The 27,107-nt window shown below is 48.2% G+C and overlaps 11 protein-coding genes across 11 annotated transcripts, besides 1 other annotated feature; 7 read left to right on the forward strand and 4 right to left on the reverse strand.

Moving 5' to 3' along the window:
• Positions 1-3,933: 3,933 nt before the first annotated feature.
• On the reverse strand, positions 3,934-6,068 carry BO86DRAFT_437946 (FAD-binding domain-containing protein; the record flags this gene model as incomplete). The annotated part of the gene is made up of 3 exons (XM_025676085.1): positions 3,934-4,938; positions 5,006-5,586; positions 5,641-6,068. The coding sequence occupies 3 exons, from the start codon at positions 6,066-6,068 to the stop codon at positions 4,028-4,030; spliced, it is 1,920 nt and encodes a 639-aa protein (XP_025524505.1). The 3' UTR covers positions 3,934-4,027.
• A 904-nt stretch (positions 6,069-6,972) lies between these two features.
• BO86DRAFT_290436 (uncharacterized protein) lies at positions 6,973-8,130 on the forward strand (the record flags this gene model as incomplete). Its single annotated transcript, XM_025667379.1, has 4 exons — positions 6,973-7,096; positions 7,318-7,391; positions 7,465-7,844; positions 7,914-8,130. Coding segments are annotated over 4 exons (795 nt in total), but the record flags the coding sequence as incomplete, so codon positions are not given.
• Positions 8,131-9,433: 1,303 nt separating this feature from the next.
• Positions 9,434-10,259, forward strand: BO86DRAFT_437950 (uncharacterized protein; the record flags this gene model as incomplete). The annotated part of the gene is made up of 1 exon (XM_025676086.1): positions 9,434-10,259. A coding segment is annotated over one exon (630 nt), but the record flags the coding sequence as incomplete, so codon positions are not given.
• Positions 10,260-12,344: 2,085 nt separating this feature from the next.
• BO86DRAFT_437952 (cytochrome P450) lies at positions 12,345-14,280 on the reverse strand (the record flags this gene model as incomplete). The annotated part of the gene is made up of 7 exons (XM_025676087.1): positions 12,345-12,498; positions 12,566-12,613; positions 12,678-13,228; positions 13,299-13,373; positions 13,440-13,572; positions 13,629-13,829; positions 13,883-14,280. The coding sequence occupies 7 exons, from the start codon at positions 14,278-14,280 to the stop codon at positions 12,345-12,347; spliced, it is 1,560 nt and encodes a 519-aa protein (XP_025524508.1).
• A 965-nt stretch (positions 14,281-15,245) lies between these two features.
• BO86DRAFT_176990 (uncharacterized protein) lies at positions 15,246-16,038 on the forward strand. Its single transcript, XM_025666557.1, has 3 exons — positions 15,246-15,433; positions 15,493-15,600; positions 15,658-16,038. The coding sequence occupies exons 1-3, from the start codon at positions 15,372-15,374 to the stop codon at positions 15,872-15,874; spliced, it is 387 nt and encodes a 128-aa protein (XP_025524509.1). The 5' UTR covers positions 15,246-15,371; the 3' UTR covers positions 15,875-16,038.
• An 894-nt stretch (positions 16,039-16,932) lies between these two features.
• On the forward strand, positions 16,933-17,820 carry BO86DRAFT_320287 (PQ-loop repeat-containing protein; the record flags this gene model as incomplete). The annotated part of the gene is made up of 2 exons (XM_025668287.1): positions 16,933-17,201; positions 17,256-17,820. 2 exons carry the CDS (start codon positions 16,933-16,935, stop codon positions 17,818-17,820), a joined length of 834 nt encoding a protein of 277 aa, XP_025524510.1.
• Positions 17,821-19,286: 1,466 nt separating this feature from the next.
• Positions 19,287-20,465, reverse strand: BO86DRAFT_437955 (zinc-binding alcohol dehydrogenase family protein; the record flags this gene model as incomplete). The annotated part of the gene is made up of 1 exon (XM_025676088.1): positions 19,287-20,465. Exon 1 carries the CDS (start codon positions 20,400-20,402, stop codon positions 19,287-19,289), a length of 1,116 nt encoding a protein of 371 aa, XP_025524511.1. The 5' UTR covers positions 20,403-20,465.
• A 333-nt stretch (positions 20,466-20,798) lies between these two features.
• On the forward strand, positions 20,799-22,283 carry BO86DRAFT_391622 (Zn(II)2Cys6 transcription factor domain-containing protein). The gene is made up of 3 exons (XM_025672637.1): positions 20,799-20,918; positions 20,984-21,247; positions 21,362-22,283. Exons 1-3 carry the CDS (start codon positions 20,850-20,852, stop codon positions 22,157-22,159), a joined length of 1,131 nt encoding a protein of 376 aa, XP_025524512.1. The 5' UTR covers positions 20,799-20,849; the 3' UTR covers positions 22,160-22,283.
• Positions 22,221-22,460: a sequence feature (Protein overlapping with rRNA (BO86DRAFT_320242, RAH78619.1) was converted to a misc_feature.).
• A 550-nt stretch (positions 22,461-23,010) lies between these two features.
• Positions 23,011-23,730, forward strand: BO86DRAFT_437962 (uncharacterized protein; the record flags this gene model as incomplete). Its single annotated transcript, XM_025676089.1, has 1 exon — positions 23,011-23,730. The coding sequence occupies exon 1, from the start codon at positions 23,077-23,079 to the stop codon at positions 23,728-23,730; it is 654 nt and encodes a 217-aa protein (XP_025524514.1). The 5' UTR covers positions 23,011-23,076.
• Positions 23,731-24,121: 391 nt separating this feature from the next.
• BO86DRAFT_177029 (DUF899-domain-containing protein) lies at positions 24,122-24,513 on the forward strand. The gene has a single exon (XM_025666558.1). It carries the CDS (start codon positions 24,128-24,130, stop codon positions 24,473-24,475), a length of 348 nt encoding a protein of 115 aa, XP_025524515.1. The 5' UTR covers positions 24,122-24,127; the 3' UTR covers positions 24,476-24,513.
• Positions 24,514-24,552: 39 nt separating this feature from the next.
• BO86DRAFT_402565 (uncharacterized protein) lies at positions 24,553-26,697 on the reverse strand (the record flags this gene model as incomplete). The annotated part of the gene is made up of 3 exons (XM_025673875.1): positions 24,553-25,300; positions 25,356-26,270; positions 26,333-26,697. 3 exons carry the CDS (start codon positions 26,695-26,697, stop codon positions 24,553-24,555), a joined length of 2,028 nt encoding a protein of 675 aa, XP_025524516.1.
• Positions 26,698-27,107: the final 410 nt, after the last annotated feature.

A 27,107-nucleotide genomic window follows, 5' to 3' on the forward strand; every position in this document is an offset into this window, starting at 1 on the left:
CCCTAATGTAAACCCTAATGTAAACCCTAATGTAAACCCTAATGTAAACCCTAATGATTTTCTTTTATAAATAATATTTTATATACTTACCCCGGCTTTGGCTGGAATTTTTTATAAAAATTAATTTTTAAATTAACCCTTAGTTTTTATATAGGTAAATTTATAGTTTTTTTTTATAAATACTATTTTATATTTATAGTACTATACTGGTATCTTTTAGTTAATAATTATTTTATAAATTTTTTATACTATTATTAAATAAAGATTTATTTTTATAAAATTTTTTATTATAATTTTTTCTACTGCAACTTATAGTACTCTTAGTATATAATATTTCTAAAACTATTTTATTTATTTTTAATATTATAATTATAAGACCTGTTTAGTTTTTATAGTATTTTTAAATATTTTTTAAATATATTATAAATATTATAGTTTTTTTTAACTGTATATTTTTTTGCTTAACTTTTTTTATAATTATTTTTATTAAAATAGTTAGCTATTTTATTTATTTAGTAAATATTACAGATACTAGATTTACCTCTACTCTACTATTTATAATAATTTTTATTTTTATAAAATATTTTTTTTTATAAAAAATTAGCTATTTTTTTAATTTTAAACTAAAATAAATTATAATTTTAATTTAGTTTAAAACAGATACTGTAACCCTATCTACTAGTTACTTTATAAATAATTTAGTTAATTAATAATTTTTTATTTAGTAATTTATTTATTTATAATTATAATAAGCTTTTAATCTAGGGGCCTCTGTAAATATTTATAGTATTAAAAAAATTACTTTAGCCTTTAAATCTTTTTTATAAAACTATTAGTTTAGATTTTTAGTTTTTAAATCTTATCTATAAAAGTAGTAGATCTATAATTTTTTTTTAAAATTTATTTATAAAATATTTTATTTTTTACTTATTTATATTGTTAACTTAGTACTAGATATAATTTTATAAATAGTCTAATAAGATTTTATTTAATTATAAAAAAAATCTGCTTTTTACAGATCTTTTTTTAAACTATAGAAAAAAAAAATATAAAAAATAAATACAGCTATATAATATTAATATTTTATACTTTCTAATCTAATTTAGTTTTTATTTTTTTTTATTTTTATAAATAGGTAAACTTTAGTTATTTTTTATAAAACTTAGTTTTAAATATTTTTAACTAGGCTTTTTACTATCTATTTACAAAATCCCCTAGCTGTATTTTAAAAAACTTATAAAAATTAGCCTATTTTTTTATAGTAGAATTTAGCTGCCTTATCTTTTTAAAGATTATTTAAAATATAATCTAAATAAACTATTATAATATATATTTTTTAGTTTTTATTTTACTTATTAGCCTCTACAGTTAACTTTTATTTGGTAATAAATATATAGTAGATAGTATAATTATAGGTACTGTATTATTTTTTATTTATAAATAAATTAATATATATATTAGTTTTTTTAGTTTCTACAGTATTAGAATTAAAGTTTTTTAAATTTTTATATAAATATTTTTTTATAGTACTAATTCCTAGCTGTTTCTACAGCTTAGTAATTTATTTAAATAAATATAAATATTTATAAAAATTTAAATTAGAATCTGTATTTTTTTTAGTATAGATAATTTATTTTCTATAGTTAATATATAGTTTTTTATAATTAAATTAGAAGAGTTACCTCTAGTTTAGTTTTATATATTATATTTAGCTATTATTTACTGGGCTATTCTATAAAGTATTAAGTAATAAAATTATAAAAACTAAAAAATAAAATAGTATAATAAATAAATAGCTTTTATAAAGCTAAAAATATTAATATATTATTTTAAAATATTATTATTATTTTATTTAACTTATAAGGCAGCTGCTGCTTTTAGAGGCAGCTGTAGCTAATTTACTTAGCTGTTATATAACTACTGCCTTAAGTTGTTTATATATATTTCCTTTTACAGATATCCGCGAAGGTTGGAAGGGCTGTTTGGGCCCTTACAACTAGTATTTAGTTTTTATTATATTTTAGATTTATTAGATTATTAAATATATTATAAAATAATATTACTTCTGTATTTATTTTTAGATATATTAATATTAATACAAAGTACTTTTATTCTATTAAAGTATATTAGAACTGGCTTTTATTATATAATATTTTTAATTGCTTAGAATAACTGGAGTTTTATATTTATTAGATTAGTAAATAAAGCTTTAGTAGTTTAATTATATTTTATACTTTTTTTTAGACTATTTAAAATTATCTTTGCTAGTAAGGTCTTCTGCTGTTATAATAAATATATTACCTTAGTATAAAAAAATATATAGTTTTTTAGCTAATTTATTAAACTAATAAAATAGTTAAGCTTAGTAAGTATTTTTAAAAAGTTAACCTTTAAAATTACAGCAACTTTTATATTAGTAGTTGTTATACTAAAAATATTAATATTTTAGTTAAAAATCTTAATAAATAGAAATCCTAGAAATAATTTATCTGGTAATAGTGTAATATATATTTTTTTATATTTATTAAAAGATTAGTATAAATATTATAAGTACTTCTTAAACTTACTGGAAAAAAGAATAAAGTTGTTAATATAAATATAAAAAAAATTTTATTTATTAAAAAAGGTCCTTAACTTAGTATTATATATAAAAAATTAAATTTAAGTAGCCTATAGAATAGATTTTTAAAAATTTTTATCTCTAGTATAAAATAATACCAGTGAACTGCCAACTATCTAGATATACTAGCTTTCAGCTTTTGCTTGCCCCTCAAGTGCGCTGGGTTAGTGTTGCCGAGGAGGAACCATATATTTGTAAAGATCTAGACACATTCAAAACGCCATGGAAGGGCCATGCAAGTGTAACACCTCTAGTCTTATAGCTGGGTGCCTTCAAATTGTAAATATGGGCCGGTGGCAGCTGTTTACCACTGCCCTTAGTTACATCTACCGCTTCCTCTACACAGTAAGATATAAAGCTCCCCGGCGAATGTCAATCATAAGTCCTAATAAAACCGGCATAATCCAATTTCCCTTTTTTAGACAGCCTTACTGAGTAATTTATAAATGTAAGCCTATTTTCTGCGGGGGGGAACATCTCAAGGCGGGATAGGAATCATCGAAGTGGAACTGATCGGGCGGCCGGCTAGTTCCGAAACTACGTCACCAGCTGCCAAACCTTAAGGTAATCTCCGGCTGTTGCACATTGGTTGCTACGAATCAACGGTCTTTCCCAGCTTTCCTGCACGCAAGGCCACGATTGTGGCTCCTGAAACTATGGTCCACAATGCATGTATGTACTCCTGTGTCTCTTTATCTTTGTTGTCAATACATACCACCCTCCCTTTTTTGTAGGTTAGGGATATCTATTCTATTTTCACAGTACCTTAGAAAAGTACATATCGAGTCCCTGATTATCAGTAGTTGAACGCTTGGGTTGACTTGACGCGTATTGTTAGCTAGCCTGCCTCTTCCTTGGCGCAACTGAGAATTGCTGATGATTTACTAAGATGTGGCCAAAAGCCGAGCTTCGCGATACTATACAGAACAATAGCGCCAGTGTCCACTGCAGGAGGCGCTCAAGATGATACTGTACCTGGCAATCCAATAATGTTGCTTGTCCCACGTTTGGTCCACAAAGATGGGCGCCTTTTTTACATCCTTAATCCTTTGTCAGATATGTTGCCTAAACTGTGAACATGCACCAGCCCCACTCCCGCAATTAAAGAAAAGAGGCTGGCAGCGGGCCTTTGATTCGCAAAAGTTGGGAAATAGGTAAATTGTTTGCATACGTTTGTTAGGTTGATCACTTCCACGCGGAAGATAAAACTGCAATACAACTAAACCCTAGCTGTAGGACTAAGTCATAATTAACAGTACTCTGAACAAAATTTAGAACAAGACCAGAAAGTTATGTTCTTGAACTCACAACTGCCCATGAATGCCAAAAACTCTATTACTTTAGTTGATGTTGTACCCTACTTATCTTACAAAGCTCCGCCGAACAATCAATAGTAGTAGTCAAGACCTATGCAACCCGACACAACCGCCCATTCTGATCTGGTAACCCATCTAAGCTCCTCACCTCCCAATCCTCACTGCCCACAGCTGTGGGCGCATAGAACAGACCCGCGGGATCCCACCGCTGCTTGAGGGCATACAGCCTCGCGTAGAAATTCCCGTAGAATGCCTGCTGGAAATCCGGCTCCTGGATATCCGCCTCGGACATGTACGCCCCTGAGTCCGGGCAGGTCTTGCGCCACTCGCCCAGCACATCGTACGTCAAGGTATCCATTGCCTTCAGGATTTCTGCATTAGTGGCGTTGCTGTTCCAGCTGGTCGAGGTGATGGCATGCATCAGCGTGGTCCGGAAGGCCGGGTTGGCCGCGCTCTCAGGGTAGCCGGCGGGGAGCTCGGCCTTGAGGTTGAAGGCCAACAGCGAGTAGCCCGCGGAGACAGTTGAACGGAAGGCGGCAGCAGTCTGGTTGAAAAGGGTTGCGTTCACGAAGTTCTCGCGCGGGATGAGGCGCGAGCCGGTCATCATCGTGACGCTGCCGATGGTCTCGAGAGGAAAGGCCGCTTCCCAGGCGTCATAGAAGTTGTTGTAGTAAGTCGTATTGGGGGTGTAGGTAATACCCAGCCGGTCCAGGTCGGCGAACCACGGGGCCATCAGCCTATTGAACTCGGCCAACGTGTGGTTCACCGCGAAGTAGGGATTCATCAGGAATTCGAAGCTCTCCTCCCCAAGCTTAATGATCCAGAAGTAGGCGTACGTGCCGGCGTCGGCGTAGGTGGGGAAGCGCTTCATATACGCGTCCACGCCCGCCCAGAAGGTGTCGGCGGTCACGTTCGTCGATGTCATGAAGGAAAAGGTGGATACGGTTACGGGGATCTTGGGGTGTAGGCGCGAGATGATGGAGGTCACGACACCGTAGGTTCCTGTGGATTGTGTTACTTTCGGGACTGGAGGAAGGGGTGGATGGAAACTGGATGCATAGGTGCTTACCGCCGCCGCCACCGCGAAGAGCCCAGAAGAGATCCGGGTTTGATTGCTCGGTTACAGTCACAAAACGACCGTTAGCCAGGACGACTTCCAGGGCCAGAACCTGATCGGCAGCCAGTCCATAGACACTGGACATTGGGGAGTGGCCACCGCCGAGGACGTACCCACCGGCCACACCCACGGTCTTGCCCTCGCCCCCAACGACAGTGTAGCCGAGCTCGTGGGCCTTTTCGTAAACCTCGAAGGCCTGGACACCGGCGCCCAGTTTCACCGCCGGGCCACGGTAGTTACCCAGGTGGTATTTATCATAGACCTCAATGTCCTTGAGGTTGTGGGTCCAGATGCCCAGGGCCCCGGCACCGGTCGACTTGCCGTTGAAGTCGTGGCCTGTGTTCTTGACTGTCAAGCGTAGCCCATGGTTGCGCGCGAAGTTGACCGCCAGCTGGATCTGGGCCACGGTGCTGACATTGATGGCATAGCTGCTGTAGCCACCAATGGTGCAGGTGGAAGAGGTCGCGATGTCCGTGGGAAGACAGCTACGACCCTCGAATAGGGGCCACATGATTGAGGCGGGGTCTGCGGCACTGCTGACGATTAGCAGCTACATTCAGGGGCATTCTTGGGGGCAGAACACGTACTGCAAGTACGACACAGTCCAATCACTGGAGATCTCTTCACAGGCTGTCTGGTTGTAGTACGCCGACCAGGCCGGGTAGCAGGTGGCAGCCAAAGGGACCGTCTTGACCAGAGCACCGCCCAGTGCTTGATCCAATATCGACCAGTGGGAGGTCGAGGGCCACGCAGCATCTCCGGGGTAAATCTTGCATGTGCCCACGGCGGGCAGGGATAGGTTGGCGCCAGCAAAATCGAACAGGGACCTGTGGTTCCCCAGCGTCCTTAGGACACTTTCCGTGAGCTGCCGTGTTTCACTGACGAAATACGGGGCATTCGCGATGGGGTTGGCGGAGGAGACCGTGGTGGCAGCCACCGAGACTGTCCCCGCAGCGGCAAGGGTCTGCGAGCAGACGCCCAGTGCGGCCAGAAATGAAAGCGCAGAAGGAGCCATGGTGGACACTGGGTTCTCAATACGGCCCTCATCTAGAGGCCGGGGGCTTGGCCTTTAAGTACTCAGGAGAACCTCCCAGCACCGATGGGCATACGGCACAACGTCCTATGTGGGATGACGGACGAAAGTTAGTAACAACGTGCAGTCGGTCGATGCACCGTCCGTTGTTTAGCCTGGGCTTCGGTCTGGGCGGATCCGTGACGGAGATTGCACGGAACACTTGACTGCATTCCCCGGTGCTAGTTTCGTTGTTAGCGGGGAGCTTTTGTGGAGAGTCCGGTGTTAGCGAGGGTCCGGTGTATTGAAGTGGATTGAAGTGGATTGAAGCGGATTGGGAACCCCAGATGGTCCGGGCCTCGGCCAATCCCGCCCCGAGCCCAAAACCACCTAGAACTACCGGCGCGATTAGCTTCGGACCAAGCCCCAGGCAGCAATTCCAATCTCGCATGAAATCCAATCTATTCGTGCTTGTTTAGTCTCGCACCGTGACGTTTCGGCCAAATTATCTTACAATTGATTAGCCTGCCCACGCTCTCTGCCGTGCTTTCTGGCCGAGCCAGCCACATCCTGCCTCTTTATGAGTTGGTGATTGATTGGCTGGACCTCACTTTTGGCGTGAATAGGACACGCCACAGCCATTGCCTGCGTTTTGCAGGGCCTTGGATTCGCACGACATGGAGAGAAAGGAGCATGCTTAGAGCGCCGTTCCGGTGATTAGGCTGCGCACACTAGGAAACACATCCCTGTTGCGCTTGTCGGCGTTGGAAATTGGCGCCATGGACCTGCATGCAGGAATCTATCCCTGTCAGCCTGTCTGCTGCTCCCCCGAGTTCATAAGATCCCCCTTTCCCCAATCCCTGGGTCCCGGGAAACTCTGCAATGTATCGATGATCATCCACCCTCCATGGTTGACGACAGTCACCAGAAAGTGGCTTTGGGGGTCGTAGTCGCCTTTCCCATCCTAGGAGGGATCGCAGTCGTCCTGCGGTCATGGAGTAGGTTCATGACACGGACGCGGGTCGGGCCTGGTGAGCTTTTCGCTTCCTGGTGGAGCTGTCGATCTTCTAGCTAACCGAGGCAGACGATGCGTTCATCGTAGTCGGATATGTGGGTTGCATGATGCATCTCCCTCGCCAGTTCACTCCCCACTAAACATTCCAAGATACTGGCCATCGGCCAATCCATCACCTCCTGGTATTGTCTGTTTGCCCTTTCATCCGCTACTTGATCATATATCTGACTGATCAAGACATTAAAACCAACTACGTGGGCATCCACGAATGGGACATTCCCGCAGACTACAATGTGAAAACCGGCCTCATTGTACGAACATCCCGAGTGATATCCTGTCCCAGGAAAAGTAAACCATGACTGACACCGAAGCTTTGATGAACAGTGGAATTTCGCCAACCAACTCCTCTACAACCCCTGCCTCACAATGGTCAAACTCTCAATCCTCTTCTTCCTCCGCCGCCTCGAGTCGCAATCCCGCCTAGTCAACCTCCTCATCTGGAGCACCACAAGCGTCACCATCCTCCTCTTTCTCGCTGTTTTATTCGTCGACATCTTCCAGTGCCACCCGATCGCCTACGTCTATGACATCTCCCTCGCCAATGGGAAGTGTATCAACCAGGGGGCCTTCTATGTCGCCACCGCAGCCATCAATCTGTTTACCGATATCCTCGTCGTCTCGATTCCGACCCTCATTACCTTCCGCCTCCACATGCCGTGGCGAAAGAAATTGGCCGTCTGTTTGATACTATGTATGGGATTGGTGTACGTTTGGCCCCGGTTCCCTCTACCACATGTAACCCACGGGGGCTAAAATCAAGAACCCAACGACAGAGCAACAGCAATCGGCATCTGGAGAATCATTCTCCTGGCGAACGGCTTCTTCCCGACCCACCCCGTCACCGACGCGACCTATGCCATCGGCTTCTGCAGCTCCGCCGTCGAGGTGCATGTCGCCGTTGTTGCCGCCTGCGCCCCGTGTCTCAAGGCGGTCGTCAGCCGCATCTGGCCGCGCCTCTTCGGCGCGACTGATCATTATTCCTCCGGCAGGACAATGTACGGCTACGGCTATGGCCGGAGTACAAGTACCTCGGGGTATCGGCTTCGATCTACCAAGAAAGGCGTGGGGACACAGGATGGGGACGGAAATTGGGGCGGCGGGGCGTTTGAGCTCGCTGTAGCTGGACGACCACGACCGACAACGGCTGAAGTGCTGCGGCGCGAGATGCGGAAGTACCATGTGGGTGTAGAGGCCGGGGGTGGGAGGAATGGGAGTTTGGATTTGAGTTTGAGTAGTGAGGAAGGGATTCTCGTGGGGAATGGGGGGGCAATTGTGAAGAGGATGGATGTGCAGGTGGAGGTGAGCCATGGTGATGGAAGTGAGAGTGCGCAAGAACAGGCAGCGAGAGGGTCCAACAGGCATTCCGGGGAGAGCAGTGTGGATTCTTTGGTCTGATGGGGGAAACTCAGAATACCAGGCAGGTTGCATGGGTCACTCGCTTTATATCCATCGATTTCGTATGTTTTTTGACCCGGTCAAGGGATAGAATAACCGTGGAGGACTTTTTGCGTCCCCTCTAATTAATGACAGCGTCTTTCCGATTGACATCTGACATTTACCTCCGGTGTTAGATTTGAGCTGCCCAATCGAATCGAAAAATTGCTAATGAACGCCATTAAAAGACTTCGTGCATGGATACGCATCATTTCCGAACAAGATTACGGCCTCAATGGTCTACATTGTTGCCTCGATCCGATTGCTCGCCACATACGGATCATTGGCCCCACAAAGTTCGCATTTCTTCCTCATATCAGCCAATAATCTTATGAAGGAGTTGAGTATAACAATTGAACAGGTCTTTGGCCTATCATTTCAAATTTTTGAAGGTATTGAAGCAAGAAGATGTTTATTATCATCAAGTTGTGAAGTTTGACTCGATTTTCGGATTCTTGAAGGGGTGGAAGGAAATAGCCGGTGGGAAAATGCAGTATGGCTAGAAGCTTGCCAGTCTCCCCGTAAGTCCCCCTTCCATGGTTCACCGGATTGTGGTTTATGGTTCACGTGAGATCTCAGATTTAATCACGCCGATATCGAACCAACCGAGCAGATAAGGATGTAATCTAGACTCGATCTAAACACATGAGCAAACATCGATCGACCAATAAGCTCAATACCCATGATCTAAGCATGCAGGCGTAGCCGGAAGCAATCCCGGCCCAGTATGTAGACCTCGTACAAGCCACCCACGAGACTCCTATTCCATGAATCGAGCTAAACTTACTTGGTAAGTGACTTCATGGGGTCCGATATGCGCTCTCGGTCGCACAGTTATGTGCGACAACATGGGCACACCTTGGCCCTTAAAAGGCGCAGCGCTGCACCTACATTGGTGTGCAAATTGAATTTCCACTGTGAAGACCGGAGTACAACATCCAGACCTCGAGCATCTTTTCGCATTGACCCTCCTAACTCAATCATAATGCTCAAAGGCAGCCTCCTCTATCTCCTTGGCGCATCCGTAGCAAGCGCCTCGCCGGTGCTTGAAACGAGAGACATCTGCAGCCACACCCCGGCGGACGGCCTCATCGGCAATGCGGTGGCGAGCGTAGCTTGCGCACAATTGACCATCGCCAACGAAGGATGCTCGGTGACGGTCAAGTATCCGGCCGACATTTACGGGGACTCATTCACTTTCGACAGCGCGTCCAAAACCTTCAAGGCTTTGCGCAAGAGCAAACTCACATTTACCGCGACACCGAAGCCCGGCAACAACGCCGCGGTTTGGTCGGGCACTGCGGGAACGAGCAACCCCACCACCTACTCGGTTCCACTGACCGGGCAGCCCGCCAGCATTTCCGTCAAGTGCGCCGCCCCGCCGCAGTGCACCGCCGTCGGCCAGCCGTGCATCTTCGAATTCCCTGAGAACTGCTGCTCGCAGACTTGCGCCTGCATTTCGGGGGTGTGCAACTGTTTCGATTTGTGATGATTTTTCGGGGGGATTCAAGCAATTCGATGGTCCAGAATGAGTGCTTCCCCTATGTTTTATGATACATTCACGCTCCTTGGAGCGGAGGCGAATACGACATAGATGCACTGGATTGCTGTATACTGTGGTTACCGGTGATACCGGAAGCTAGATGCAGGAAGAGTAAAGTCCTACCAATCTTGTTGAATCCGGAGGAAACCTGCGTAAAGCAGGGTTGTTACGATGTTGGTTAACGAGGAATTTGTCATTGCAGTATTTGATATAGCGGAAACCACAGTCGTTGATAGTCAACAATTTTGTAATTAAACTGACCAAACCAACCTTGAAGCTAGCCCTCACGTGCTTGACTGATCAAACCAGGCGTTGATAGCAAGCAGTGGAACAATTACCACTGGCGCTCTGGAAACCCTTAGACTTGGCGCGTTCGAGAACATCCGGTTGCGGGATCATGATTCATCAACCCTGAACCCGGTTTTGCCACCAAGTTGGGCCGCACGTGTGCACTTGAGCCCCTAAAATCCAAGATCCAACCCTCTGACTACAATGCTTTCTTGATTCTGCATAACTAGTGTGGTATTTGCTTCAAGTACAGTGGAAGTAGAACTCGAAGATAAGGCATTGATCTGGGTGTTACCTTAGCTCTCGGTTCGAATAAGATGATCTCAGTGTCCTGCATACACCTCGTGACTGGATATACTTGCCATAACAGTGTGTCATTTACCCGCCTCTTAATTCCAGCATTGCAAGCCCAGAAAAAGAGATATCAGACGGTATCTTTCTGGCGAGAACCATCACGACTTTTCTTAGCGTCGCGCTTGTTACAGAGTCTATGTCTACCTTGGAAATGTCTGTTTCCAAATTCATCCTCGGCCCCAGTTACTGAGGGCTGAGTATCCGTCCGACTCGCAGACTCGCGTAACCCGGATGTACCTCTCGACCTTCCTACTATAGCATGAAGTATGTACTAAGCCATTCTGCATCAGCCATCTCGCTCCTGCCGACCGCCAGCACTGTATTATTATTCTGTCCGAGCCTATACTATGCGGCGATTCTACTGGTGGGTACAGTATAGTGTGAATGTCAAGTTTTTCTCAATCAGCTGCCGACGTAGTGCACCTTGCTCATATCTGCGGCCTGTCGAGCCAGTTCGCGTGAGATAGCTAAACAAGGAACTACAAATAACTTCTGGTTTTTCTCCGGCCGATCAGCCCGGAGGAGCAGGGGGCAAGCTCAACCACATCTACCTAGGACAGAATACCCATGTTGAGACACTTCATGCAAGGTTGACGTAGGGCCCGCGACCGGGCCACCCGTATGTGCCCCCCGGCTGGCAGGAGGGGATGGCTCAGGTAATAAGGTAGAGCCAGCCAATAACCAGGCGGGCATACAAGGCGCAGGGCTTAGGACTTGAACTCTCAACGTATCACGTACGGCTGTACAGAGCATCTGCATGCACTCCTAAGTTGGGTTTAGTGCGTGGTTCGAGCGCACCAAACCCGGTCTATTGACAGATTCAAGACGCCCAATGTGTGTGTCGTAGATCTATTTATCAACATCCCTCTGACAATTCTCCTGCCTGCAATCCTGATGGCTGGCTCCTGGGAGGGATATGGTCGTGGTTCGATGGGAGCACGATGGACTTTGGCTACCGTGCGAAGCGCCACTGGCTGGCTTCCGCTGACAGCGGCCCGTCGAAATTGGCACGGTCTATGGTTTGTACTTTGCTGTACTAGGTAAGATAGGCAAGGATCAAAATGTGGTTGAGTTCATCACGGCGACCATGTCAGGGTTTTCGGTCTGACACTGGGCCCGTCGAGTAGGAGGCGGCAATTAGAGGGGTCAGTCAGAGGGCAGGGGGCAGGGTCAGTCCCTTCTGTTGTCGAGATTAGTTATACTAGGCATACATTGAGTATGTCGTTTGCTATAACACTGTTATAATATAGACAAGAATAAAGGGTTTACCCAGCTCACAGACGGGACTCAATAGTCTCTTGCCCGAGTTGTGCAACCGCGAAATATAAAGTCGAGAAAGACATGAGCCCGGCGCGTTGTAAAGTGCTGGGGTTATTTCAAGTGGAGTACTGGGATCATCCCAAGTTTTCAATAGAGCTAGACTGCATAACTTCAAGACACTCGGACTCGCAGAATTACCAATACATCCATTTGTCACTAAAATTAATCTAGCATAGAACTAGGACCTTCTTGCCTCACTTCACCATAGCAACCAGGTATCTGTCACCTATCTGATGTCGCCATGGATGTGCTCACAGAAACCAGGCTAGAGCCGCTGCTTCAACACCACCTTGTGTGAGCCGTTCTCCAGCTGCATTGTGATGTATTGCCGGAAATCAATGTGCAGATTCCTAATATCTTCGAGATCAAACCGCGAGAAAACATTTGCAGCGACCATACGCATCTCCGCCCACGCGCATCTCCGCCCACGCGAAGCTACTACCAGTAGCGGTTGTACGGTAGGCGAGTACCTGTTCAACTACTTACTTGATTCCAATGCAGGAGTGCTTGCCCGCAGAAAATGGGTAATAGGGACTCATACTTGCATACCCCATTAGTGACCATGAACGGGGCTCACTGTCAAGAGTCGGCTACTTACTCGGGCTCCGGAGCACCGTCACGAGCCTTCTCATTTTCTAACCATCTTTCCGGCCAGAACTTCAATGGTTTGGGCCAGAACTCCGGGTTGCGATGCAGATGCCTATAGCTAGCAGATACGACGTTTCCCGGCGGGATTGAGTATCCCGCGAGTTCACAACAGTCCTTGCCAGTTTTGCGACCCATCTCGCTCGCAATCGGGTGCAATCGCAGCGTCTCTTTGATGCAGGCATCTAGATAGCGAAATTCGGGCTCTGTTCGCACTGTCTTGCTGTTGATAATTGGATCAGTGGCAGTAAGTACCGGGAGTGAATCCAGTAGCTTTGTTTTCTTTTCGGGAATGTGCAGGAGTTCGCGAAAGAGACATGCAATGGTTCCAGAAGTGGTCTCCGACCCGGTTAGGAGAATCTCTGACAGCTGGTCTATAATATCCCTAGTGTTCATTGGCGCGGACGAACCTGGTCGGGTGCCACTGTCGATAAAATGTTGAAGTAGATCTGGTTGAGAGTAGTCTTTGCAGTAGGAGCGTTCCTTAACGATAGCATCAATGGCCTGTTCGGAGAAAGTCGATGTAAGCCTTTGGGGTATACTGTGGAGAATACGAAGCAGTAATGTGTCTTACCTGGATCATATCCGCAGGCCAGTCGAAGCACAGCTTTATCCCGAGGCCTCGTAACCATCGCTTGACGTAGACCATCTACAGCGTAGATTGTTGCGTTAGATCCACTAGTTTCCACAAGTCGATGGATTTGGAGGCCTCTACCTTGTATCTCCGAGTCAAGCCATGGAAGATGGAGTGGAGGATTTGCACCCAGATGCGGTCCTCCATTCCCAAGTACTCTTCCTTGAGTGGGGGTGTTTGACCAAAGCCTCGGCCAAAGGAACACTCTCCCATGCTGGAAACAAGACACTAAGTTTAGCCTTCGCTTACAAGAAGGACAGAACAACTCACATGTCAAGCGCCACGCCATGCAAATCCATCATCAAGTCGGTCGCGACCACATCTGTCTTTGCCTTACCCTTGGTGAGCTGGTAGTATTTGGCAATCAGATCCCCGATACACTTCTCAAAGAGATGACCTTCTTCGTCGACGTCTGCTACCGTAAGCCTCGGTGATAGGAAGCCCTTGAGAATCCGATGCGGCTCCGGTCGCCTAGCAAAGATCAATCCCAGGACGATAGGCGATCAACGCATGGATATACTTACACCTCCCCAAACAGACCCGGACTGTGAGCATCCCGGGAGATTTCGGCATACATCTGTACCTTGGGGAGATCCGCCCTCTGGAGAATAGTTCGCAAGGCATCTTTGTCTGAGATCCATATTTGTCGAGGACCATACCGGAAGACTGGTCCATACTGTTGGTGTTTGGACTCGACAAGCTTCCAGATAGTACCCCTGGCAAATGCGTACCGAAGGTATAATGTCGTCAGTGGGGCATACCATGGTCCTGGGAGCTTGCGAAGGGGTGATCGAAGAGATTGAACAAGAGTAAAGATGTGGTATAACACCAATAAGATTCCGAGGGTGCAGGCGGCGAGAAGTACCAGTGACTGCAGCCTGTCGGATACAGCTCGGTCCTTGAATAAGATCACGGAGAACATTTTTCCCAATATGAGTGAAACATCTGCTACAATCCCTATCTGCATCAGGACTATGGCGACGATTTGAAAGCTCCGGAAAATTCATCGTAGTACCCAGATATACTGATCATGTGGCAATGATAGCTTGATAGGTCTGTGGTATACGTCACCCCACAGAAAGGTGTGCACAATATCATCATTGTTCGAGGCATGGAACTTATTTTTTGTTTTTACTTTCATATCCGCTGAACACAGACTTGCATTCTTCAAAGACTGCGACCATCTCATACTATGCATCTTGGCTGCGTTCAAGGTTGTCTATCACAGATCGAGAATGCGGTCCAATCATCACTCGGAATCTCCCACTGATATGAATCGCTTCCCAAAACAGCTGCCTGCATGAAGAACCTATCTTGAATCTTGCAGGCTACCCTTTGGCCTGCAAGCAATGCCTGAAAAAATCATGGATGACTACATGACTCGAAAACAGGTTTTTTTCCTATTGTGATCCAATGCCGGATCTATTCTTCGGCCACACTGTCATTGTTATTCTCGTAGATGCAAGATACATCTTTGTCCACTACACCTTCTCTCCAGCATGGACCAGGATTATGTTGGTACTTTCCATGGCATATTTGATATCTGTTGTAATGATAAGCGGGGAACAAAGCACCTCTTTTTTTATTGTTGTCGTGGTTTCCTGGCTATGCATTGTGAATTTACCGCGCCCCGGGCGCATGCAGCCTAACCCGCGCCATCACTCGTCCCTTCTCTGGAATGTCTTGACTGACTCGGAACTATTCGTCATCACACTTATCAAACCCTCGAGAATCCTTGGTGAGGTCGTATATGCAAGGACCAACCAGGCTTTACGTCCTTCAATGGAGAGTACTATGGAGCGATCGGCCTACAGGCCAGCAGGGTCTGAGGGGTTGAATCCTGTTAGTCTAACTGCGTCTTACATTGCCTAATACATAACAGCTTCGGGATTATTCATCTTTTACGCCTATAAATCCCTTCAAATCCATGGCCATGGAATAGTTCTGAAGGCTCCGAAGTTCGCAGCGTTATAGCCGACGAAGGGTCCTATCTCACAGCATTGCGCCACAGCCATGGGTCCGGTTTCTGCCCTTGATGGGTACATCCTGGATCGAACTATGTATGAGAGTGTGAGGTAATCGCAAACGTGCGACTTCCCCAAAAGTTATATGCGCTGACGAGTGTATCCACCAGGCTCAATGAGCAGCATCTCCTCTGGAAACTTCAGACGGGTCATGTCTTGAGTCCCTTGATTCCCCACAGGCCAGGAATAAGGGTAGCAGATCTAGGCACGGGAACAGGGTATGCTCTAGTCTTCATACTTTATCGCCGGGGCTCTGACGGTCATATCGCATCTAGCATTTGGTGCCTCGAGCTTGGCCAGGCTCTGGATGTAGATCAAGCCGAGCTTGTCGGTTACGATGTTTCGCGTGATGCTTTTTCCCCCATCCTCAACACTACCACGGAACGTGAAACTGAATACTCTGGACCTAATGTCCGATCAGGTCCCGGAGGACCTGCTCGAAGCTTTCGACGTGGTACCCCTGCGTTTGTGGGCCTGTGTGGTACGAGATAATCGCCCAGACAAATTAATTCGCTTCGCTGCGGTCTTGTTGAGTGTGTGAAGTTGTCTTCAAAGTGCAGATGTGAATATGATGGGCTGATAGCAACTCTTCAGGGCCGGGAGGCTATCTCCAATGGGAGGAGATTAAACGTGACCCGAGTGGGGCGTTGTCTGAGCCTATGCAACGTTTAGAGCGTCTGTACTCGCAATTTCTGGGGAGTCAGAGTCTTGATTTGGGGTATGTTGCTTTTCTCCTCCGTAAACAAGAGACGCATTGTCCGGGCATCCTTATGAGAGACTTCGTATCGGCAATCACTGATTGGTGACAGCTGGGTGGACCAGTTGCCAGATACGCTGGGAAAGCAGGGTTTCGACATTATCCAAGCAAAGCTGGACTCGTGGACTGACACAGTTCGGGGTCTGTACTATCCCAACTATCTCACTGTAGTGCTGGGCATTCTGAAATCCCGTCTCGCACAGAGCCAGGGGGCAGACCCCCGGTTGCTGGAAGATTTGGCGCAGGACTTCTCTGGTCAACATGGTGTTGACCATGGTCTCGCATGGAAGCCACTTCAAGTTGTCGCTCGCAAGCCTGATTTCGCCTCCAGAGGGTCCGCAGCCAAAGCGTTGCGGATGGCATAGGAACTTTATGCACTGTATTCAAATTGTACCCCAGGCAATATATTAGAAACTGTACATTGTTGACCTTAGGCATAAGCTGATTCGGCTTAGCTGTATAGTATAGTATAGTACATGTATTGTGCAAGTCACTGTACGGTACCAAGTTAAGTAACTTGTAACTTGTAGCTAGACGCTTGTGGTTAGAGCGGCATCCTCAGCCGCAATCCCCCTCTCAACGGCAGTCATCTTAGTACCATCAACCATCCACCATCAACCATCCACCATCAACCATCAACCAGTTTTCAAACAACCCCTCGCCTTCCCGAGCCAGCCTGCTTTACCTGGCAGCACAGAATGCCATCATCTGAGGATACTTATACAGAAGCCCCTGATTCTGCCAGAATGTTCATATCCTCTGTTTGAGCTCTTCTATGCCCGCCACAGCACTAATGTTCTCAAGCATTCTAATCATCCTCACGATCCTCTCCTTCGCTCCTCAGCTTTATTCTCTCTGGGCCAAGAAGAACAGTACAGGGATCTCTCTGGGTTATGTGCTTGCCAGTCTTCTAGTCGTTACCGAAGACCTCACCAAAGAAGTATACCTCACGCTTAATGTTCCTGAAGCTGCGGCTGGAATTTTCACGCACGATCCTCTCAACACTGGCGACTGGCTGAACTTCGTTCAAGTACTTGTAACATGGGCTCTTTTCCTTACCCTGTAAGTGTTCGCTGTGGGTACTTGTACTGCTTCTACTAAACTAAAGACAACCAGCTTCATACTATGCGTTCGCCTCCGACGGCAGGGATCCGACACGAGCCCGTATCGCAATCTGTACATTCTTGCCCTCCTAATCTCGCTAGTCCCGGAGCTCATCGACTTATTGGGCCTCACACCAGAGACGAAGAGCTGGCCCCGCCAAGACCTGCGCGAGATGTTCATTTTCACTCATGCCGTGCTCCTCACCCCCATGGCCACTTTCATCGGGGGCTTTTCCTGGTTCCTTCAGGCAGCACAGAGTCGCAGCCATGTACACGACACCGCTCTGAGCTTGACTGGACTTGCGATTCAGGCGGTCGTGTTTGGCCTTATCGCAATATCGTGGGTCTTCCGGGTAGTATATGCTGAGACGTGGGATCCGCTGGGCTTGGGTTGGTATTTTGAGTATGGATACCCGGTAGTAAACAATGCGGTGTTCGCGGGAGTGCAATTCTTATCTCTGGTCTGGGCGCTGTATTGGCGGACGGTTGGCCAGAGACCGCAGACAAAGGGCAAGGCGGAGAGGGAGAGGGAGAGGGAACCGTTGTTGGAAGCCGAGGGAAACTACACCACTCACTAGGACGGTACCCAGACCTAGCCAATGAATCATCTCCTCCGTTGCTCGATCACAGGTCCAAGGACAGCCGATGCATGACTACCTTAGTGCTTATTCCCATCCTGCAATCTAATATAAAGTCCTCTCGACGCACCTTCCGTTTTTCCTCGACTCTCAAACGTCCCCCACCCCCGGCCTTCCTAGTGGCTAACTTCCTGGAATGCACTCAAAACCACTTATTATTGCACAATGCTCGACCAAGTTTCCACGGAGATCATTCTCTGGATTCTCTCTCTACTAAACACCGACGACTATACTCATATGGTGCTGGTTTGCAGGACATGGTACTCTCTGTTTATCTCACATCTCTACCGCCATGTGCGCCTTCCCTCGAATGAGGTTTTTTTTTTATTTTTTTGTTTGCTTATAAGCCCACGACACCACTATGGGAATTACTTCCCCACTCGCTCAGGCATCTCTTCATCGCAGACTACTTGGTATACTGCTTGCAGCCGCTGTGTGCTGAACTAGAAAGCCTATCTCTGCAAGCCGGACAGTGTACCTCTACTTCGGATTCTCTATGTTCAGTTTGCTTTTGCTGAGCAAGAGTCCGGGCAAGGCTGTATCAAATGTATCGACGGGTGGGTGCCGCGGAGATTCCTGCAGCTGGACTCAAAAGGAAGAGCTCAACTGCTAGACTTACAGATCAAGTTGGTTGCCTTAGGCGTAGACTTCCGCGTTGTCGAGAAGGACGAGAAGGTGCGGTTTGTTCAAGATCATGCTATAAAAAAACGTGGTCTTTGTCGGAGGCCGATGGAAGTGAGGAAGAAGTATGAAAGCTTTGACTTGTGTGATCGTACAGTCACTGTAGATCTCGCAGGACGGGGTGACAAATTGCGGCAATGTATCAAGGCATCTGACAGAAGCATTTTTAAATCAACAGAAGCCGTCGGGCTCTTGGAGAGTTGGTGATCCCAGTCTCGTGCTCGGCCCGAAATATTACTTTTCCCTTGCAGCAGACGGGATCTTCTACTATATTGGGATTCGAAAGCTGTACAGTGCATGGTCTACCGGGCACATGTCGAAGGCAGACCAGATTGCACACAATGCAAAGGGGTGGGGGGGGGGGGGGGGGGGGGGGGGGAAAAAAAAAAAAAAAAAAAAAAAAAAAAAAAAAAAAAAAAAAAAAAAAAAAAAAAAAAAAAAAAAAAAAAAAAAAACCAGCCCAACTGACAACCAGCCTATCAGTATGTAGCCCTCATTGGTGCACGTATCAGCGTTTTGAATGAATACTTCAAAGTAAGCAAAAGTCCATGCTGAGATTATCATACGGTGGATTAGAAGAGCAATCATATTATGCTAAGCGTTTTCAATGCAATACATCAGTGCCAATACAAAGGTCCAAAAAGTGGCCTACATAAGGCTGTCTCGGTGGCCGACGTAAGATTCTCACAAAACTCACGCGCAGCAAGCCTGAACCAGAAACAAGATCAATCATCCAGCAGCACAACCACCTTCTTCGCAGACACTCCCGACTTATGGAAATCCACTGCCCCTTGAATCTCCGCCAGGCCCTTGCCATACACGAGCGGCTCAGGTGCTGCCCAAAACCGGCCCTCGGCCAAAGCCTGCGGCAAATACTGCTGGAAAAGCATGGCCCCCACCCCGTTGTGATAGAGCGTGCTGGCAAAGATGTATTTGTACTTGATTCCTCGCATGCGGGACTTGTACCAGTACTTTGAATTGCCGACCATGAATGCGAGGGCTGTACGAGGAACCGTGAGATGTGTTGGCGGCGGCTGTGGGACTGGATACGCAGCCATGGAGATAAATCGGGGCCCGGTGCATTGAGCGAGAATATCAAAACAGCAATCCGCCGCATTGGCCCCCACAGTCAGTGCGCCTGCCACAGTCTCTCCCTGGCACGCAGCGATCATGTCCGCGACGACCGTCTCGCTGCGGTAATCAAAGACCCGACTGGCGCCTAATCGTGTCACCAGCTCGAAGTTCTTGGGTGAGGCGGTGGCGAAAACTTGATATCCCGCAGCTCGAGCGAGCTGGACTGCGCAGGTACCGACACTGCTAGCCCCACCCCAGATGATGACGGTCTGGCCGGTGGGCTCCGGGCGAGCGCATGGGGGCTTGAGATTGAGCTGGTCGGGTTCAAAAAGCCCGCATGCGGCGGTGCAAACCCCCAGGGGCAGCACTGCGGCCTGCTCAAATGATACTCGGTCGGGAATAGGACAGGCCATATGTGCAGCGAGGATGACATACAGTTGAAAGCCGCCTTGGGTGTGAGAATTGATCTTCTCGTCGGTGCCGCATGCTTTGCCGAGTACACGATCTCCGACGCAGAATGTGGTGACATTCGGTCCAACCTCGACCACCTCTCCGGCTACATCAGTGCCCAAGATGGTAGGGTAGGATAGCCATTGGTACATCAGGGTGGTACCCTGGCCTTGAACCGTCCAGTCAATTGGGTTGATGGCCACGGCGTGGGTTCGTACGGCAATTTGTCCTTCATGTGGGCGTGTGTAGGGAGCAGATCGAACTTCGAAGGGATGGCCCTTAGAACGGACAAGCCAAGCTGCTTGGTTGGGTGGCATATCAAGGGTGTGGTGTGGACTCGGGAGTAAGGTTATATATCCTACACAGGGACACAATGTCGGTGGAAGATGGTCAAACGAGTATGGTTAGTGGTTTGAAATGAAAAATCAGGAGTAAACTTGTAATACGAACAGAGTGCCGGTGCAATTCCACCGAGGGTTCTTCAGATCAGTTTTTATACTCGATATCTCACCGACATGCTATCCACGTCATGATCTTGGATCGAAGCCGACAATGAAGCTGTATTGTCCATCAAGCCAATCAGGGATGTCTGTAAGCGAAAAGAGGTCTAGCGCCATCCGCCGGCCATCCTTAAAGCCGGTAGTTCCGGGATCCGTCACGTGCATGCATTCCTTCATACCCCGCGAGGCCGAGAACAAGTCAATCACCGACAACATCTTCCTAACTCCACAGAGACAGGGTCAGTGAAATTGGAGGTTGAGGCAATGGGGACAACTCGTGTCAGACAGCGATCACGATGGGGTTGTAAGAACTGCAAGCTTCGACGGGTGAAGGTGGGTGGGTCTCAGTCTTCCTTAGGGTGCAGTGGCTAATTTCAGGTTGCCTCCACCTATGGCAGTGCGACGAGATCAAGCCCATGTGTCGACAATGCCAGGCTTATGGGGTCTCCTGTAGTTTTACCTGCACTCAAACTAAGATGCAGCCACTACAACCCGTGATCGAGCATGTTTTTGCTCCGCCCCGGCCGTCAGCTGGTTTACCCTGCTGGGTTTGCCCGACCGATCGGCTTATAGCTCAATTCCAACTACTAATCGCCCCGACCATGAGCTATGGTAACCGATTAGATGTTTATCAAAACCAGGTGGTGGAATTAGCACACACGGTGGGCTTTTTCTTCTTCCTCTCTTGTTATTTCTTACCCATTTGCTGTTTTTTTTTTTTTTTTCAATCTCTTGGGCGTGAGACTGTGTCAATCAGTCACTAACGTACTTCCTAGACTCCGTTCCTTAAGCATGCCATCACAACGGTAGCCTTAACGTACCAGCGCCACACAACAATCCCCATCAGATCGACTCCAGACTTGGTGGAATCCTACCACTGGGATCGAGCCTTGGTTGGCTTCAATCGGAAGCTGTCGCAGAACCCTCAATCCGATGACAAAGCCGCTTTGCTGAGCACGTCCATGCTTTTGTGGCTACTAGTCTTCTGCCACGTCGATGCATCGACTCCAGAAGAGGCCTGGCCGTTGTCTCCCAATGTCATTAGCGGTCCCACCTGGTTAAGGATTGCGCGGGGGAAAGACGAAGTCTGGCGCCAGATGCCCTCTCCGCCGCGAGACTGCATCTCAGCGGCTCTGGCTCCGGTGGAAAACAATCCGATCATCAATCGACCTGCTGAGCCTCTGGCACCTCTTCAAGGTGTTCCCGATCCATATATGCGGCTATTTGATCTGGGCACAGGAAAACAGTCGTTGGAGTATGAATCGATGTACCATAGTGTCGCTGTCGACGTTGCGCAGGCGCTGTTCGCTGATCGACCGCTTCTGCCGACAATCCTAAGCTTCGTCACATTTCTCAGCACCATGTCTTCCAACTTCAAGTCGCTGTTGTTGGCGAAAGACCCTCGGGCGTTGCTGTTGCTGGCCTGCTGGTATGGAAGGATTCGCAGACTGGGAGTGTGGTGGATGACCCCACGTACAGTGCTGGAAGGAGAGTCAATTTGTCGATATCTAGAGCGAGGCTATCCCGACAACCAAGACCTACAGGAGATGATAGTCTTTCTTCGGGCGCTATGAGTCAAAGATAGGGCAATGATCTCTTCCATGTCGCTTTTCAAGTCCTACATGTCAAAAGTCTTTAGTGCTTGAACTTTTGGTGAGTATTTTCTTTTTTGACTGGCTTGGTGTTTGCGCTGGCGAGGGCTGTCGACGTGACCCAGAGAACCAACCTTTCGCAGTATGGCCGCGTAGCAAACAGCAAAAAGACAAAAACATACAACAGAAGGGATTCGCTGGTGGTCACCCACCCAACTACTAACCTCCCGGCGTGTGGCTTAAGTACGGCTGAGCGGACGGGAAGCCCTGTTTTCCACACCCTGTGGTCGTATGTGCTAGCTCTAGGTGTAAAGTAAAACAGATATTACCAACCCATATGCCAAAGCCCGCGAATTCCACTGCAGCAATAGGTCCTCAATACATACTATATATACGTACCACAGATGCAAGATGCTTACGGGTCGTCAGTCCTTCCGCGATACGCCTACTCTACCTGCAATCGATAAGAAGCACAGTCTTAATACGCGGAAGTTGTGTTCTAGCACTTCTGGAGCACAGCATGGCATGCAATGACAAATACCAACCAGGTAGATAATAACGCCCGAACAACTAAGTCAAAGCAGAATATTCTGTTACACAAAACAGTGCCCAGGAACCGTGGATGTCATAATCTCAGAAGCAAGCACGAATCTCTGCATCGACGTCCCAGGGGTTCAACACCGGAACTCAACTCCGCTCGGGGTCGTTCGTCATGCATGCCGAGTGAGGGCCATGACTCAGACCTGTGCACCTTTCTATCACTCAACCCCGACGCCTTGACCAGAGAAAGCTCAGTACAACAACTCGGAAATTTCTACGAGAACACCACACGACCAACATTTCAAACTTCGATAGCTGCTCACACGAAGATATCAAATCAACCTGTAAACACAACTACGATGGGCATTCCACTGCCTCAGTACGACCACCAGGCCTGGCCTTCCACGCGCACTCAGACAACCCCATCAAGACAAACCCTCGCCGGCAATGCATGGCTCAGGCGCGTGGCCGCCAACGAGGAAGAGCTTTTCCTGCTGCAGATGATCCAGAATACCTACGAGGTGCAACTGGACGACCACCCCGAAATGGGGTACCGTTTTTACATGTGGCTGCTGTGGGACTACGATCGCCTCTGGGGCATCTTCGACCTTGGACACACGAAGGTACAGTTCCTCATTGACTCAGGGCTTCGCTCATGCAGGTGCAACGAGGAGGCGCAAGAACTCCAATTCCACTGGCGGGGAGTCTGTAAAGCCGCCGGTGATGTTGTGCTTTGCGATGAGTGGATTACTCGAGGGAGGTTGCGCATCAATCCGTGGGAGGGAACGTTTGAGGGCGTCTTCGAGGGCATGGCAGAGAACGGTAATCCGGGCGAGGATGGCAATGGAGATCGATGTGCCTTCCATGCCAGGGAACATCACAGTCTACAAGTGGTGCCCTATTATCTGGAAGACGTGGTTGCGACATGGAATAGCTATAATGCCTTTCAAGGGAGGCAGGAGAGAGTCCGGCAGTTTGCGGCTTCAGCTGAGGGGGTGGATCAGCCCAGATGACCAACACTGGATCGTAGATTGTAGAGCTGCGTAGTTTATGCACTGTCAATCTAAGTTTCGTTTTGGCTAGAAAGCAATCTCCAGTATACCTATATAAATCCTCGCGTTGAACTTGCCACCACCATCCGAAGAATAGGTGCAGCTCGAGTTGGCCTGTTGAGGCTTCCAGAGATCGTGCATCAGTCAGCCACTGTAAGTTGCGTAATTGACGTCGACTTGGAAATTACCTATTTAATGGTGATACGTCAGTTTGTACCACAGGTGATGCAAGATCATACCTGTATGTAATTACAAGCAAGGGGTGTCAAGCCACCATCCCCTGACATCATTCATAAGGTTCATGTGTATCCAGGACCACAGTCCAAGCTACTATCGATCTACTACTCCCAATACCAACATGACCAGACCGACCATGGACGAGCCCCCACGCGATACTGTCTCTCCCGAGAAGTTCAAAGCCGCCCGCGCTCAACTCCTGCAAGACGAAAAGGCCGTGACGTATCTCTCGCAGGCCGTCGTCGCGGCACGTCGCCGACTTCCCATGGTGAAGGTCGACGATCCAGCTCGCTTCTGCTTCGACACGTTGCATGGGGAACAGTCCCTTCTCGACCTCTTTGACGGGCACAAACAGTTGATCATCTATCACGTGATGCTGGCGACCGAGGACGTGTCTTCTGTTGGATATGACACCGTTAGGTCGGCAGAAAGAGGGGATGACATGGACCGATTTCGGTCACCTAGATAGTCAGTCTAACGATGGGCGGGGCTAGACGGTTGGCTTCAACCAAGAAGAGATATTCCAAAATAAAGACATTCATATCATTAAGTATACAGACGGGACATGGAGGGGGTAGCCACCACTTGTGATGTAAATGTACAATGGCCATAGGTTGAGGACTCGGGATAACTGACTTCCCCCCACATGATCGGTTGAAAAGCAGCGCCTTCATCTCCGGGCAAGGGATGGCAGGCAGCACTAATGGCCGCACTGCAATGCGCCGCCAACGGCATGGGAGACTTGAAGCGGCGCGCGCCCAGCACCAGCAGTACACAAAACGCCACCCCGAGGAGAATGATAGTCATTAAAATGGCCATTGGGGAAAAGCCACATCCATCGGGGGAGTCATCGTAGTCGACCTCCCCAAACACGTTGTACACGTTCCAATCGACGGAGTAGAAGCTTTCGGTGAGGAGCCAATGCAGGGCCGCAGACATGACAAATAGCGGGACGCTGTATCGGATCGGCAAGGAGAGGTAGTAGGAGGATCGCTGGTTGCCCCGGGGCCACGAAACACGGAGAGGCTTACGCTGCGTCGCATAGTCGTTGTACTCGGCTGTGACCAGCATGCACGATAACAGGTTCTTGCTGACAAAGTACAAGATGGAAAACACCAGTTGAGGGAAGTTGGTCAGGAGAACTAGGGCCAGGATGTTGGTGGTGCCGAAATATAGCCCGGTTTCATAGTTTGGACTCCCAAATCCCAGGGACCACTGGTCCTCCAGCGACCATTCTGCTTGGGTGACGAGGGCGTGGTACAGCCAGCTGGGCACGCCGATACAGGCGGAGAACCTTGAAGAATCCACATTAGCGTACAGCTCTTGCGATCGGGTTGGGGGCGACTGACAACACAAAAGCAAGTACCCATCGCTTCCAACTCGCAGCCTGGAACCAGAACTTCCGACCGGACAGCTTCCTGGGATAGTGTCCCTCGAATGGCTCTTCACTTGAGGACGTGGAGATACTTACCAGAGCGATCTCTGTCCTTTTCTGCAACCGCAGAGAACACCGCCAACGCCAAAAGATACTCCCGCCACTGGGTGCGAGCTCCCAGGGGTCAGGACCATGGGTCATATCTTCCCGCGACGTGAAACACCGGCCCTGGGTAGTGAGATCAGGCCGGTTGAGGAACGAGGCGACGGCGTCGCCCACTCGCAGTAGGATTCCTGGACGGTCCGTTCGAGCGGCCAAGAACATACATACAACCTTGACGAGATTGCTGACAATCACTGCCAGAGCGATCGACGGGCTAAAAAGCAGCTCACACCGTTGGGCTGCGCGCTTGGCCATGCAGTGGGAAATCGGGATCTGGGGGAACTCATCAGGGTTCTCGTAGCCAATGGCAGACGAGTAGAGATTCCAGCTGAGCCCCTGCGCTGTCCACGTATTGTTCGCTATCGCGGTCATAGCGACCGCAGTCCCTTCGTCGTTCGTGTAGTCATAAATAGAGGTATAGCCGTCTATCATCGCGCTAAGGCTGCTCCCATTCGGGAAAAATCGTCGGTCGGCCACAAAGATCAGGGTAGACTGTTGCGTGTTATATTGCACATCGTAGTTGTCGAGACACTCTTCGTTGGTCATATTGGTGAAAGTTCCGTTGAAGATCTCCGTGAGAAGTGTCTCAGGTGTGCTCCCCACCGCCGCGTAGAAGTTGGCCGAGCTGTTGGCCTGGACCAGCGTCTCGGTCGGAGACAGATCGTGCGGGATCAAAACCATGGCATAGTTGTAGGTTACGATCGAGGCGTAGACCACGGAGTTGTAACTGTATGGGCGCAGGTCAGTACGGGGTAGCGTAATTAGGAATCGGGCATGGGCATGACGCACAGCATATGGATAGGGGTGGAGCTGAGAAGAAGCAACAGCCACAGGACTTTCCGCTTAGGGTTCATGATGCGGAAATTGCGCCAGCTCACGACTCCAATATCCAGCCAGCGGCGCTGCTTGTGTTCCCGGTCCACGTCCTCGCGGGTGGGGGCTCCCACGCACTGCATGGCATGGCTGCTGGCCGCCAGGAGGGCAGTAGAAAAGAGATTGATGACAATGTGGATGGCGGTCGCCCAGTGACTTGTTCGATTACAGTGACCGTGGTACAGTCGGAGTCGCGAGAAGCTGTGCGCAGTGGTTCGTTTGGAATAGCCGATTCCGACCGCGATAAGGATAAAGATCAAATTCACACATGCTATGGCCATGGCGATGTAAGCACAGAGCAAAGCACCTTGCATCCATTCTTGACCAGGTGGGCGCTTTACTCGCGTCGATGTCCCAACTCGATTTCGCCTCTGTCTGGTCGGACGCTTCGTAGGAAACGAGCTAAATGGATTCCAAGTCGGATAACTTGAACCAGCCGCAGACGACCAATTCCAAATTTGGGAGTCTCCCAGATCGGCAGTCTGGACAGTTGGACTCTTTTGTCCTCCCCACCGCGCCCCAATGGTCATGGTTCCCTATGAGGCCATCAAATCTGACATGGCCGACCACCTATTTTGTGGGGTAGAGACAAACCGGAGGAGACCATCAGGAAAACCATCTGGCTCGAGGGGAGATTTGAACGATTTTCTCACCTCCACTTTTGCTGGTGGGCCACTTTTCCCGCCCTGCA

This window comes from Aspergillus japonicus, assembly GCF_003184785.1.
Source record: "Aspergillus japonicus CBS 114.51 unplaced genomic scaffold BO86scaffold_55, whole genome shotgun sequence".
Classification (NCBI taxonomy): Eukaryota; Fungi; Ascomycota; class Eurotiomycetes; order Eurotiales; family Aspergillaceae; genus Aspergillus; species Aspergillus japonicus.

Excerpts from the sequence above, each read along its gene's own strand:
- BO86DRAFT_176990 (XM_025666557.1), top strand. The coding sequence starts at position 15,372 with ATGGGTCCGGTTTCTGCCCTTGATGGGTACATCCTGGATCGAACTATG. Across the intron at positions 15,434-15,492 it reads ACTATGTATGAGAGTGTGAG|GCTCAATGAGCAGCATCTCC; the intron begins GTAATCGCAAAC and ends TGTATCCACCAG. Across the intron at positions 15,601-15,657 it reads GATCTAGGCACGGGAACAGG|CATTTGGTGCCTCGAGCTTG; the intron begins GTATGCTCTAGT and ends TATCGCATCTAG.
- BO86DRAFT_391622 (XM_025672637.1), top strand. The coding sequence starts at position 20,850 with ATGGGGACAACTCGTGTCAGACAGCGATCACGATGGGGTTGTAAGAAC. Across the intron at positions 20,919-20,983 it reads GCAAGCTTCGACGGGTGAAG|TGCGACGAGATCAAGCCCAT; the intron begins GTGGGTGGGTCT and ends CACCTATGGCAG. Across the intron at positions 21,248-21,361 it reads TGGTGGAATTAGCACACACG|ACTCCGTTCCTTAAGCATGC; the intron begins GTGGGCTTTTTC and ends CGTACTTCCTAG.
- BO86DRAFT_177029 (XM_025666558.1), top strand. The coding sequence starts at position 24,128 with ATGACCAGACCGACCATGGACGAGCCCCCACGCGATACTGTCTCTCCC.